Source organism: Hippoglossus stenolepis, chromosome 11 (assembly GCF_022539355.2).
Source record: "Hippoglossus stenolepis isolate QCI-W04-F060 chromosome 11, HSTE1.2, whole genome shotgun sequence".
In the NCBI taxonomy this organism is placed as follows: domain Eukaryota; kingdom Metazoa; phylum Chordata; class Actinopteri; order Pleuronectiformes; family Pleuronectidae; genus Hippoglossus; species Hippoglossus stenolepis.
Window position 1 is genome coordinate 7,917,105 of NC_061493.1, and position 14,646 is coordinate 7,931,750.

The 14,646-nt window shown below is 42.1% G+C and overlaps 1 protein-coding gene across 5 annotated transcripts; it reads left to right on the forward strand.

Annotated features, from left to right (window-relative positions):
* The first annotated feature begins 747 nt into the window (after positions 1–747).
* LOC118117844 (protein zyg-11 homolog) lies at positions 748–9,970 on the forward strand. Of its 5 annotated transcripts, none has more exons than XM_035170451.1 (14): positions 750–963; positions 1,825–1,990; positions 2,791–3,590; positions 3,808–3,948; positions 4,970–5,164; positions 5,425–5,489; positions 5,769–5,868; positions 6,120–6,170; positions 7,135–7,296; positions 7,407–7,454; positions 7,853–8,053; positions 8,139–8,191; positions 9,004–9,120; positions 9,382–9,970. In XM_035170451.1, the coding sequence occupies exons 1-14, from the start codon at positions 961–963 to the stop codon at positions 9,452–9,454; spliced, it is 2,175 nt and encodes a 724-aa protein (XP_035026342.1). In that variant the 5' UTR covers positions 750–960; the 3' UTR covers positions 9,455–9,970. The 5 variants fall into 5 exon arrangements, 3 of the variants coding, with proteins under 3 accessions (XP_035026342.1, XP_035026340.1, XP_035026341.1); XM_035170449.1 differs by having other exon boundaries at positions 752–963; positions 9,023–9,120; XM_035170450.2 differs by having other exon boundaries at positions 752–963; positions 4,988–5,164; positions 9,023–9,120.
* Positions 9,971–14,646: the final 4,676 nt, after the last annotated feature.

Genomic DNA, 14,646 nt, shown 5'->3' on the forward strand with positions numbered 1-14,646 from the left:
GAATTTGAATGGAAGAGCTACCCCATTCTTATTTTTGCAGCTGGAAAAATAAGTGTAACCAACGCTGATAATGTTCTTTTAAAATTTAAGAAGTAAGAAATTGTCTCTTATAAAATGGTCCAAACCCCAAGCCCACTCTGTGAGCCCCTCCTTGTGGCTAAAAGAGTTCACTACCCCCTCCACCTTTACAGGTGCAACGGTACAGGTAAATTTATACTGAGACTACATGATAGATAGATAGATAGATAGATAGATAGATAGATAGATAGCTTTTAAAAATGTATTCACCTTTGATTTGCCTCTTAACTAAAAGAAAGCTCATTGATGTGCTTACAATGTATCAACAATGATGAAGAACGATGTGAAGAAAATAAATCAGTGTAACTGAATGATATGATATGATACGACATCATATTAATAAATTATCGAAATAGAACCATAAAACTAACAATAAAGATAAATAGTGATAAAACACATATCATAATTTAAAAAGGGTCTTTTATCATACTAGTCACATAGGTGCAATTCAATTCTAAAAGGATCAAAAGTTAAATTATTACCAAGAAAAAGAATAAATAAATGGACTATCCCAATATAATGAACAAGTGAATAAGTTTAATTAAGGGTCACAGAAAATAATTATCCAGTGATGAGCTCTCATTGTTTGGTCAGGGTTAATGTGTACAAATAAAAGATGATTAGTTCGTTGAGCTATCGTACCTTCAGACGAGCCTGCGGTGACGTCACGTGGACTGACCAATAGGAGGCGGTCATAATGTGACAGTTGACGCTCGACGGGCAGCAGCAGCGACTCTAATCAAAACACGAGAATCAATTATATCTTTGACTTCATTCAAAGGGGAATAAATGACTTTGATCAATGGCATCTTTTGATTTAAACGCTGCGTGAGGACGTGGTTCCGCGTTTCTTCAGCCCAGTCGACTGTTTTCTTTTTAAGCATGGTGAGTTTGACTCTTCCCTTTTGAAATATAATGTAGTTGTAGTTTTTTTTCCCCCTCGTGCCCTTTGTGTCAGTAAGCAAAGTTGAACCCGCACACCGCGCTGAAGGACCAACTGCCTTTGTCCACCTCGTCCTGCACAGAGCCGCAGGATTAGGTGATTTAAACGGGCTTTACTCGTGTGCGGGGCTTCGTCTGTTGTGGATAAAATTAGAAACCTGCAGCGGGAGATCCTGTGTCACTGTGGATCTGCTGAGGCCTGAGCAGAAAGCCGTGCTTTGCGAATGTGTTGAGAGCAAACAAAGAGCAAAAAAACCTCCCCTGCACAACACCCCGTAGAAAGAAGAACCATTTAAACGTTTAAAGGGTATTTTAACACAAAATATATAATTGAATTTTTTTTTTTGGTAATTTGAGGAAATCAACATGTTAAAGGGATAGTTCACCAATAAATGAAAATCCGCTCATCATCTACTCACCACTGTGCCGATGGAGGGGTGGGTGAAGTGTTTTGGAGTTTCAAGGGTAAACAGCGTTGCAGCCAAATCCAATACAATTAAAATAACTAGGGACCACTTCTTCAAACGTATAAAAGGAAAAAAAAGATAAAACGCCTCCATACTGCTCCTGTGGTGTCATCCAAGTGTCCATAAGCCCCGACATTCAAATGTTCAAATCAGATTTAGGCTAAAACCTGGTGTAAATGACCTTGTTTCGAGTTGAATTTGAATGTCAGAGCTTACGGACACCACAGGAGCAGTATGGAGGCATTTTATCTTTTTAGGTTCACTACACTTTTGCTGCTCTACAATATGGGATTATCCAGTGGAATGACTCTTCTTATTACCTGCTGTTGTGTTCCAGGATGCTGAGGGCCCCCAGGCCTTGTGCGACCTCTGCCTGGTTCAGGTGTGTTGCAGCCTGGACTCGCTGTGCAGCAGGCGAGCAGACGGCTCCATGTGCCTCACCTGGGCCCCGCTCTTTCCACAAGAGATGGCCGATCAGCTGCTGCGTAAGATGGCAACCACAGGTGGGTGAGGTGGACAGAAAGGGCCCCAGGAACATTGGGATCCACAAAGGAGGGAAACTGCAGCTTCTATAGGAAGGTGGTTCCGCTATATGTTCTGATAAGATGAGATAAGCGAAGATAAAATGCGATTAGATAATTTACTGCAGCAGATAGGCTGAATGAGACAAGAGAACCTCTGAAAGTATAAAAATAGAACAAAATAAAGAATTTAAGTAGATACAAAATACAGATAATATGTACAGAATATACACCTGGCCCTACTGTAAAATGTAGATACACAGGATGATTGCATCAGGATGTAAACTGTATATGTGTGAGATATTAAAAAAGATATAGTCAAAGTCAACTTTATTCTCAATTCAGGACATAGACAGGATTGAAATGCTGTTTTTCTCTTAACCAGGTGTAAACATAAGTATACAACAAATGAGTACACAACAAAAACTCATGTGACATATGAGTACACAATGCAGTCAAAAAGGAATAGGGTAGATAGGATATGAACTGCTGTGTATGATTGTAGCGCAAACCGCAATAGTGCCAAATAGATTGACCAGTGGCTAATGTGAAGATAATCTACATAAATAAGATTTAATTAAATTAATTCTTCAGCCACAACTTTCTTCCATAAAATGTAAGAATAGCAACATCCTTTATTCTGTCATCATATCATGTATTGGTTCACAGTGTACTGTATGCCAGGCTGACTTGATGGGAAAATTCTACTCCACAAACAAGAATTTGGGTAAACTGATGCTACTTTTTCCTACAACACCGCTCTGTTTGCTTCTCCCAACAAGGGATACTGAATGACACAACTGTTGGGATTTTCCGAAACTGTAAAGAGCTCCGCCTGCGCAGAGCCGCCGTCCGCTGCTGCCCCGTTTCCACCGAGGCGTTCCACCTGGCCCTCTGCCCTCACCGCCTCCAGGAACTAGATGCCTCCTGGGTCTCTGGGGGCATCACTGGGGCTGACATTATCTCAGGCCTCGCTGCCAACCTGGAGTGCAGGTCCAGCCTGCAGAGGTTGTCCCTCAACGGGCTGCATCTGGACTGGGGGTCTCTGCCGGAGGATGGAAGGGTCCGAGTTGGCTTCAGCTCTCTGCAGGGCCTGAGGACGCTAAACCTGGCCAACACAGACCTGTGTGATGCTGCCCTGGAGGATATCTGCACTCTCCCTCAGTTGGAGATGCTGGATATCTCGTGCACTGCTGTCTCAAAGCTCACGGCGCTCCTTCAGTGCAAGAACACCCTCAGGTCTGTAATCGCCCACCGGCTGTGGCAGCTGGACATGTCACCTGCCAGGCTGCTCTCTGTCCTCAGCCAGCTCCACGCTCTCAGGCATCTGGACTTCTCAGATGACCCCTTTGCGATGGGTGACAATGATGGGAGAGATGGGGAGGAGCTGGTGCAACAGCTCCTGGAGGGGAGTCCCCAGGTTCTCCCTTCCCTCATTTCTCTCGATATCTCTGGGCGAAAGAGAGTCACGGAAGCAGCAGTCCGAGCATTTGTGGAGGCCAGAGGTGGGCTGGTCTTCTTGGGCCTGCTAGCCACCGGGGTTAGCTCCTGTGACGTCCTTTCTTCACAGGCAAACCTAAAAGTAAGGATGTAGTGTGAGCACTGGGCACAGAGTTGATGTCATACTGTTGCCTGTGACATGCCAGGACACTCTGAATGTCTTAAATAGATGCAGAAGCTTGACTTGTGCATACGTTTCCCATTTGACTTTGACTCGAGGCTCCTTCTTATGCATTTGCTGAATATGCACAGTGTTTTCCATGTCTGTGACGCTGCTGATGTGCTGTGTGTGTTTTAAGGTAACCGGAGAGGCTAATGAGAACCAGGTTTGTGAGGCCCTGAGAAGGTACAGAGACAGGGAGTGTTTCATACGAGAGGCCCTCGTCCATCTCTACAATCTAACCACAGACATCGACAAACCACGGCCGGATATGCTGAAGGTATCGTGGTCTGGTTAATTCCTTGACTGTAGAACATTTCGACCAGAGGTTAAACAATCTAGCTATTTTGCTTATCAATTAACCATTAAGTCATTCTTTTCAAGCAAAAATGCGAAACATTCTTTGGGTTCAGCTTCTTAAAAAGGAGGATTTGTAGTTTTTTTTGTCATACATGACAGCAAATTCAATTCCTTTGGTTTACAAGCAAACTGAATGCATCATTAGTTCCAGCTCAAATCACTCCCATGTATTCACATACACTGTCATCATCATCAAATGGAAATTAAAGAGATTATGATTGTGTCTAATCTGGTGGTTTTGACCATCATTTCTGTTAAAATAACAAAATACCCACAGGATTTATCATTAGTATCTGGAGAAACAAAACCAACAAAAAACAGGGCCGGAAATGTCATCTAATGATCGGACAGATTGTATAAAAGTCAAATAAATCAGATTATCTGAAGAGAGCACATAGCGTTGACTCATGTCAGTCTGTAAACAATGCAACTTCTCCATTTGTTATTCTTCTGAGAACTGGTTAATCTGGTTGTTTGGTTAATTTGAGGTGTTGTTAGAATATGTCTCATCCCCTAGGATGTTTTTTTTAATGACGTCACATTCACAGATTGTGAGTACAGTGTTTTCATACTGGTATGCATGTCGTCCAAAACTAGAAAACAGAGATTTTAGTCGAAATGTTCTTTACTGTAGATTCAGTTCTATTTGTGAGGAGCATTCAGAAACAGCTCAGTTTGAACATGCAGCACGGCCAAAGTTAAATCGTCCTGTGAGCTAACATCACCATGACTGTACTTGGATCATATAATATATCAGAGGTAATGAGGCTGTTTGTGAAGGAGTCTTGCAGAAAGAGAACAGTCTAAATCCACAGCTTGGTGAGCGGTTGCCGAGGTTGGAACGTCACACACTAACACCAAGCTGGGAATCGTTTCGAGACAGTTTCCAGTGTGACAGTTACAGGCACAAACATTTACTGATTCTAAAACCGTCATGACAGGCTGCCTGTTTCCCACAGCTGGTGCTGAGCGCCATGCGGAGCCACCCCACCTCTCTGCACGTCCACCTGGTGGCCACAGCATGCGCATTCAACCTGACCACTCAGGACCTGGCCAAGGCCATGCCCGTCAGCCTGCTCACCTCCGCCATCACCCAGCTGCTCAACGCCATGAAGACCTTCCCCAGTCACCATCAGGTCGGGGGCTTCACATCCATCATGACAACATGTAGTTACACATGAGCAGGAAAAATTAACAAGTTGTGATGAAGGAGATTAATACCAGTTTGCTTTTCATAAAACTGATTTAGATTTATTTCCTTTCATTACAGCTCCCATTCTGCCACTTTCACACAGTATTCATAGCCACTCTGTAAAACCTTATGCACACATTAACTCGTATATTTCCTTACACCCATGTGTTTCTTCAATATTCATGAATTATTTCATCTCTCCAGGTGCAGAAAAACTGTCTGCTGGCTCTCTGCAGTGACTACATCCTGCAGGATGTCCCTTTTGACAAGTTCGTTTACTTTCACTCACTATATGTGCGACGTATGAGCCCGCGGTCACGCGGTAGCCAAGATAATCACTGCACTAAAGGCATGACACTTGTTTTTCCAGCCGATTTTGATCCAGCTAAAATATGTTTTGTCTTGAAGTCAAACTGCCAAAAGAAAAAGTGCTTCCAGATGTAAAAGTGCTGACCTGAAGTCAGATTTTCTTGAAGCGTGCATGTAGATTGTTGGTATATTTTTCTAATACTGCGTTCCTTATACCCCATGCTGCCATCATGGTTCAGGTATTTGGCAGCCACGCTGGTTATTAACTGGCTGAGCAGCCACGAGGATCCGACCCTGCAGAGGATGGCTGTGGCTGTCATCTCCGTCCTGGTGGCCAAGGTCAAGACTCTGCTCACTTACCGTGTGTTAGTCTGCTGCAGGGAAATAGTGTGGCACCTGTCATTCCCAAGTGTTGAGCTCTCTCGTGCCTCTGTGACACCACTTTCAACAGCCAACTTTATACTTTCATTTACTCCTGTTTAATTGGGGTCAATTTCCCCTGTAAGACAAAAGTACTGCTTGTTCTTGTGTGACATTTCAAAAAGTGGTTGAAGCTCAGCGACGCTCTCGCCTGTTTGCTTTCTTTGCAGTTGTCCACAGAGCAGACTGCACAGCTCAGCAAGGACGTCTTCATTATGAAGGTACCTTTCCATTTTCAGGGTATTTGGTTTCATACTTACACAACGTTCCCATCTTAGCACTAGATATTCATGAGTGTATTTCTAGATCCCCCTCTGACTCTCTCTCTCTCTCTCATGCTCTGTCATTGGAGGTCATTGAATTTGGAGGTCATGTTGACTTTATGTTCTTGTGAACTTCATACATCAGAGACACCGATCTCAAAGTTCAAAGTCACTGTGATCTAATAATCCTTTCAAATCTGTCACAAATGTTGAACAAACTTTAGCTGTGTCTCAATTCAGGGGCTGCATCCTTCAGTGGCTGCATTTGAGGACCGATTGCATCACTGTGTCGCAACTAGTCCGTCCCATTTTGAAGGATGTGTACCCCTGAGAAACAAAGTGACAAACCGTTTTTCAAAGCGGAAATTGCACCAGCAAGTGATGACATGCTTGAGTGTCACGCTTCAACTTAACCCGAACAACTAACGGTAAACATGTTTAAAAAAATCAAGGGGCATTGAAACTTTCTCATCGTGTCCAAGTTCAGCTGTGTTGCTAGGCAACAGTAATACGGGTGGGAGGAGCCAGTGACGCTGATCATGGAAAGCCTCTGTACATTAGACCGTCTGATTTCAGTTAGGCCTCCTGGAAAATTGCAGTCGTCCAAAGGAGTAATTAGATTCGTTTGGTCAAAGGTCAAAGGTCAGATGTTACAGTGACCTCATATGTGTCTGGAAGAATAAATATGTAGATTGAAACTGCACTGGTTGGAGGAGGCATACTTCCACAGGGTGGTAATTCTCATTTTCATTTATTGTATGTCTGGGGCCACATATTCAAATGCAAGTCCTTTTATTTAACTAATGCAAGTGTTATTCAATGCGGCCCACCTCCTTACCAGAGGATGTTTCTTGTTTATCCACACATCTCTATAATCCCCTCATGCCTCATGTGTTCTCTTCTGCTCGACTCCGTCCCACAGCAGCTGCTGGCTATCGTGCAGCAGAAGGCCATGGTGGGAGTGGTGGACTCCACTCTGAAGTTTGCCCTGAGTGCTCTGTGGAACTTGACGGACGAGATGCCCACTGCGGCCCACAACTTCATCGAGTGTCAGGGCCTGGAGCTGTACGAGGAGGTTCTGGAGGTAAGAGTGCCCTGAAAAAATGCACTGATGTGTGCATAATGAAAATGCGCCTTCATGGCTCATCAGAGACAAACATTTTTATTTGTGTGCTGTGCCATTTTCTTTTACAGTCCTACTACGCTGAACCTTCTATTCAGCAGAAAGTTCTTGGCCTCCTGGTGGGTTCTCTGTGTGTGTGAATGTTCCGTTAATAGTTGTGAAAGTGTTCTTTGGATTTTTTATTACATGCTCTGCGTGCCACAAAACTGCATGTTCTTGATTTTATTGCTTATTTGGATTAACTGGTGTGTTTTGAGGCCAAAATAAAGTTATTTTTATTTTCCGTTTGCAATCATTCATAGATTCAGAATTTAATATTGTTACAACACACAGCATCCACAGTAAATCCTAAAGTCCTGTTAAATAGTTTTTATACTACCCCCCAAATAGTTTATACTACCCCCAAATAGTTTAAATTTAAAAGTTAATTTGCAGGTTGGATTAATGATCTGTAGACAATCTAACATAAAACAGTTGTCGTTGCTGTCATTGCTGTTATCGTTTGTCTCTCTTTCAGAACAACATAGCAGAGGTGGAGGAGCTGCAGTCCCAGCTGCTGGAGGAGGATCTGCTGGAACACATCCTCACCATCCTGCAGGACCCCCAGTTGGAGGTCGGGGTCCGTTACTTTGCCGGAGGAATTCTTGCGCAGCTCACCTCCAGACTGGAGGCCTGGACCCTGGACCCTGAGCTCCGCGCCAACATACTGAAGCAGCTGGTGTGTGTTTTTGTTTTGCTGTTTTTTTTTCATTTAACGGACAATAAAATTCACCTCTTTTCACTGTTGTCACTCTTCACCGCAGCACGCTTCCATAATGACATGGACTCAGCTGGAGAGAGAAATGGTCTCGTACAGGTGAGAGAAAAGCAAACTGCACAGAACAGAAGGAAAGCTTTTCAGGAGCAGTCACTTTAAATGCATTTGCACTTCAACCTCAAATGTATGTTGCATAATGCGCACTTTCTCGTCAATTACACATCCTACACTCTTACATAACATCAGTCGTTGCTGATTTAATATATATTTATTAATATATATATATATTTAATAATATGATATATGCATTGCATGAAACACTGACTACTTTTAACATGATTTTTATTATTTGTGTAAATGATCCATTATCCATACCGATTAACCTTCGAGGATCATGGGGGGGATCTGTTGGAGCCAATCCCAGCTGACATTGGGCGAGAGGCTGGTTACAACCTGCACAGGTCACCAGTCCATCACAGGGCCAACATACAGAGACAACCATTTACTCTCACATTCCTATAGACTCTCACACTAACCTCATCTCAATCTGCATGTCTTTGGACTGTGGAAGGAAGCTGGAGAACCTGGAGTAAAACATGCAAACACATAAGACCTTGGCTGAATCAGGATTGAAACAGGAACCTTCTTGCTGTGAGGTGACAGTGCTAACCACCGCACCACCGTGCTGCCCTTGTATGCCCTGAGTTCCCACATAAGGATTTTTCAGACTGAACACTAGTGCTACAGGAAGCTCAGACAATCACAAGAAACCTACTGAAAATGTATTCCTGCCGGTGACAAATCATTTTGCACCGAAGCCCAAATGGGAAATCGACCATCTGGTACTTCAAGCACAAAATAAATGATCAAAACATTGTGAAGAGTTACTCTTTTCCGTTTTTTAATCTCAGCAAACGGTCCTGGTTTCAGGTCGTTCCATCCATTCTGCCCTCTGCTCCAGACATGTCAGCCCCCGGGAGTGCAGCTGTGGGCAGTCTGGGCCATACATCTGGTCTGCAGTCAAAACAGTAAGACACACAAACACTACTGTGGAGACCCCAGGTGAAGTTTGAATATGGACAACACAAAGGGGGATATCTGTGTATAACCCACACAGATACAAAACAGTGCATATTATCGTTCTTTCTTTATTTACCTTCTGTAGAATATACCACCTTATTTAATGAAACATTGATTCAAATGGAGCTATCTGGTTTAATAACAGTCAGATGGTTTTGGGGTGGGGTCTTATCCGTCTCTTATCTTCTTCTACCTCCACCGTCATCTAGCGTCACACTACAGAAGCATGTTGGAGAAGGAAGGCGTGACGGTACTTCTGAAGGCTTTGGCTGCGAATCCTGACACACACGGAGACATTAAAGGACTATCAGAGAGCATCTTACGGATGGTAGAGCAACAGCAGAGTCACTCAGGGGCCTTCAGCAGCCAGAAGGGGCCTTGAAGCTCTTGACAACAGTGTAAAAGAAAATATTTGTTTTGATTTTAGGTGTTTGAGCTGTTCTACACGTAAGATTGCAAATATAGCAATTGTAGAGGAATATTTAATTGAATAAACAATAGAATGTATATATTTGTTATAGATATAGAAAGGATACTGAAACAAAACCTTACAGAGAGATGCAAATTATTTTCACTGTTTTGAGTTAAATTTGTTGCTGGATGTAAAAATGCCTGAGTTTAGTTAATTGTTCCAAATAAACTGAATTCTGACACCAAAGCTTGTGCTGTAGATACTAAACCTGTCACTAGAGGGTGCTTTAGTATCATAGCCTCAGGGCTATTTTGCTCTTAAGAAAAAAGTCATTACATTTTTAATTCAAGATCATACATGATCATTTATAAAATACTGAAACAGCATTATTCTGTTGCTTTGTCTGTACCAAGGGCCTCATTATAATAGTCATTTTTGGGAATATATTATTATCTCCTATCCCTCTCTTCCTCACTCTTTCTCTCTCTCTCTCCCCCCGGTGAAATGATGATGAATTAACTATAGTTTATGTAACACAGCTGGAAGACAGGACTGCTCCCAGGTATCTACAGCGTCTATTCTAAGTTGGCCTATTAATAATTCCCTTTGAAAAGTGGATTATCAAGCTCACAGGAATATTTGAGTTGCATCCCCTTGTTCCAACTCTTAAGTGTCAAATCCCTTGAGGGAATTCAAAGGGATCTGTTAAACAGAATATGGCATGTCCGTGATTCAGCCAGGTCAGGTCATTGCCTTCGCAGTGTGGTGGGCCATGATAGAGGAAAATGCTGCGAAAACCGATCCAGTGTCAGCATTTAACAACTTGTTCAACCCCTAAACATTAAACTCACTGTGGCAGTCCTGCAGGGTCAAAGGTCAAGTACCTCACAGTGGGCGTGGTGTAATGTTGTGTAATGTGAGCAGGTAAAGTCGTGAGAGGTGTGGGAAAACTGCACTGCTTCCCACAGAATGCCACAGCATGCGGGGCGATTGAGCACTGGTGTCGGCCGTTTAAACAAAATATAAAAGCATATGAGGAGGTAAAGTGAACGGAGGAGCCAAAGTTGTAAAAGTGCATCGCATTAATTAGGTCTAGAGCTTCTGTCTGTGGCTCAAAGAGCTCATCAATATTCAAGTGACATATGAGACAGAAAGACTACATCAAATAGACAGCAGAGGAAATAAAGGATAGGACTAGTTAGGAGATTTGGATGAATGTGCCTATTCGCTTTCATGTCAGGCGTAAGAGCCGAAGACTGATACCTAGAAGCTCAGGTAGTTGTGAAAGGATACTGGATGCCTGGCTCTGAAACAAAATCCAGCTACCAACACCTCTCTTATCTTTAATCTGTAACTGTAGTGTTGAAATGGAAACTATAGTTAGGTAACAGATACCTGAAACAGCAACTTCCTGTATGCTGGTCGCTAGCAAATACTAGCAGAAATAGACTGGCACACCTTAAAACGACATCTTGAACTTTTTTTTTTTTCATATTCTGTATATAAAGATGGAGGACATGACAGCTCCCCAAAAGTAAAGCCGATGCGTCTCTATCGCTACCTGGTGGCTGGCTGCAGTAGCCTATATGTCATAAAACCTGCTTCCTCCATGTAGGTGGATGGGACATGGCACAAAGTCATGGTTTCTGTCATTGTAGTTAGTTCTTATCACTCAAATGTGCAGACTTGCGCCAAATTTGCAAGATGGCAGTGTTCGTATCCATGATTTCTCGGGGGAAGGCCAAATTATTCAAATTTTGTCTAGTTCCTACAGTACTTAACAGGGTATTATATGGCAACACAAAATGTGTCAACTTGAAAGGCCACAAATCATTTTATGAAATCTGAAAAAAATGGATCCGCACAAAAAATGGACACACCCATAAATATCAGCCTACTAAATATGACTGATTTTTAAAATCAAGATCCGATCTATCTTCATCCCACCACCAAGTTTGATGGAAATTGTTTTTTGCATAATCCAGCTAATGAATAAGTTAACAAACAGGTTCGGGTGAAAATAACCAATCGATCCTTATAGAGGTAGCACTGTCTGCACATATTGAAGCCTGCAGCCCGTTAGCACAGTTTAGCGCCAATGGTTTAGCATAAAAATGAGCAGCTAGCTTGTCCAAATAGACACAGCTAGAAAGCTAATCAGCATATTTCTCAAAATGTGTAACTTTCCTGTTAAGATCTAAACAGAAGCTTTGCACTAGAAAAAAGACAGAAATAGAGATTCCTATATGGAAACTGACAGGTAGAAAAAAAAACTTATGACCAAAAATAACTTCAGACGAGATAAAAAAAAAAGCAAAGGAGTCATGCTGCAAGAGAGCGAGTCAAAGGATATTTTAGACCCTTTCATGCTCCATTATTGTTTGTGCAAAAATAACACAGACCCAATTTGCAGAGTCGCTGTCTTGGCTTGAAATTTGATTGTGCTGGTTTTGACTTAGAGCTTAGTGTGAGTAAGCATCTCGTTATCTCACTCGTGCAGCCATCTCTAATGGATTATAACACAACTGGGAACCAGTCTGGGCACTCAGAATACACCAGTGCAATACATCTCCAGCTGTGAGTGTGTGTGCACATGTGTGAGGCCGGTTCTGCAGACTAACCAGGCCCCAGTGCAGAGCCTGAGGCCAACTTAAAGGGTTTTTGACTTGGATGCTAATTAGACACCCGCTAACCTTCTAAACACCCAGAGACAGAAAGAGGGGGAAAAAGTACATTTAAAGAGCAGGAAGGTTGAATAACAAGATAAAGCTAAAAAATAAAAAAACAACACTTCTCCAGGCAGAACTGTGACACATAAAAGGACGTACCATCTCTTCTCAAATGACCTTTTATTGCTAGGGAAGGATACAGAGTTGGTAGGCCCCTGAGCCTGTGCGCAGATGTGTAACAGCAGTAAGACCATCCTCCTGTCTGTCAAGTGCAGGCAGGGGCTCACTCTTCACCGTCAATCAATAGCCATTTCCCCAGAGGAGGAATTGTCAATATCCAGTCCACTACGAAACACATAATATGCAACATGGGGTTCATGGATTTGAAATGAATCCCAGCTGACAAATAATAATGAAATAATGATTGAGAAGGTGTGCGAACGAAAATGGAGAAAACTCTGGAAAAGTGATTCTTGGCCTGTAATGAAAACCAGGCATTTTGCATGTTTGTGTGGACACTGGTTAAATGTGATTAACTTAAAATAATATAAGTTGCAGTAGCTCCTTGATGTTCCAGCTCTGGCTGCTTTGGATCTGGCTGACAGTAATTTGGTGCTGCATCCATATGTGGCAGTGACTAATGATGACATTTTCATGAAATTACAGAAATAGAAAAGCACTATCCAAAGCACAGTCGCTGGAAATAAATCCCTCATCTTTAACTTTGCTGTAACTCATTCCACTGCTCCGTGAGGAAAGGACTTTCATTTTGTTTGCATGTTTGTATGTGAGTGTGAGTGAGTGTGTTTGTAAGTAGATGTGTCAGAGGGCTAACACGGTCGGTTAGATCCGCTCTTACTTAATGTCACATCTCTCATCTGCGGGTGTTTTTATAGTGGCCACTTTGCTTTCAGCTCAGTCGATGTGCACAAAGGTGCAAAACATTTGAGTTAAACAACCAGAGGCAGGACACAGGGCTGCAGGAGCTTCTCCATTCAATAGCTTGTGTGGATTGCCTCGTCTATTCACTGAAGTGGCTCACGGTCGCAGCTGTGCTATTGATGTGACCATCGCCGGCTGAGTGCGTCCCTAACCTAAAACACATCCTGACCACGGCCTCAGCCCAGCTGGTGAATGATGGGATACTTGAGAAGAAAACAAACATCCTTTATCAAGCACAATAGAGAACCCATTAGTACAAATACAATATGTCATCTTAAAGCAATGGTTTATAGTTAAATTGTTTGTAATATTTTGAGAAATATGGTTATTCATTTTCTTTCCGAGAGTTAGATGAGAAGATCGATACCCCACTCATATACGTTAGTGCTTAATATGAAGCTCCAGGAAGCAGTTGTTTAGCTTAGCTTAGCATAAAGACTAGAGGCAGGAAGAGAAAGCTCCATGCAAAGCAGCTCTACAACTTAGAAATCACCCCCTCATTCACTTATTATTCATATAGTGGAAACTCAGTGTATAACTCTGTTATGAGCGTCGGAGCCACTTGAAGGGAAAAATAGAGATTTTGAGAATAAAGTAGTAATTTTGTATGTGAATTAAGACGTTCAATTGTTATTGGTGGTTACATCCTTGTTATTGAAAGGGATTTTGTAGTTTCTAAAAAACCAAAACAATGAGATTGGTGATCAAGTTTTTGGATGCAGGAGTGGAACTTTGGAAAGCACTGGTTCTCCTTGCTAGATCTTCTTCTTCTATATTGTCATAATATGATGACTTTATTCTTGTGATATTTTGACTTTTGTATTTTTAAATTACGACTCTTTCTCATAATCTCATGACTTTCTGCTCAACTACGACTTAATTCTCGTTATATCGACTTTCTTGGTAAATTATGTCTTTATTCTCATAATATTATAACTCCCTTGACCCCAGGAACATCACTGATGATGCATCCCAGCGCATCCTAGGGATGCAACATAACTCTCTTCTCAATAACAACTTTATTCTTATAATATTATGACTTTTCTCGAAATACTTTTTGGTAGTAGTCCATCACTTATTTCCTCAGATAACGACAATATGTTGATTTTACACTTTGTTTTATATGTATTAAACAAATAAGATATAAATCTGTTCATTGCTGAGCCTCAGATGTGCTGGTGGGGGCATTTCTCTTACCTTTGGGCAGAACCAGGTTTGCTGTTACTAAAAGCTAATTGGCTGTTAGCTGTGGTCTCGTATGTACCGTACACACAGAAGAGAGAACAATATTAACCTTCTCATCTCTTGGTAAGAAAGCTAATAAGCGAATTTCCCGAAAAGTCTCCCTCATTTGAATTGCAGATTTTGTTCTTTTGATGATGTGGGAAAATGCTGTTCTGGTTGGTGTCTGTATTCTGGTGCACACAGAGCACTTCTCCCCAAGCTTTCAC

Bases quoted from the DNA above. Each gene is read 5' to 3' on its own strand.
- LOC118117844 (XM_035170449.1), top strand. The intron at 3,949-4,969 runs GTATCGTGGTCT...CCGTCATGACAG, and splicing joins CACGGCCGGATATGCTGAAG to GCTGCCTGTTTCCCACAGCT. The intron at 8,054-8,138 runs GTGTGTGTTTTT...TCTTCACCGCAG, and splicing joins CCAACATACTGAAGCAGCTG to CACGCTTCCATAATGACATG.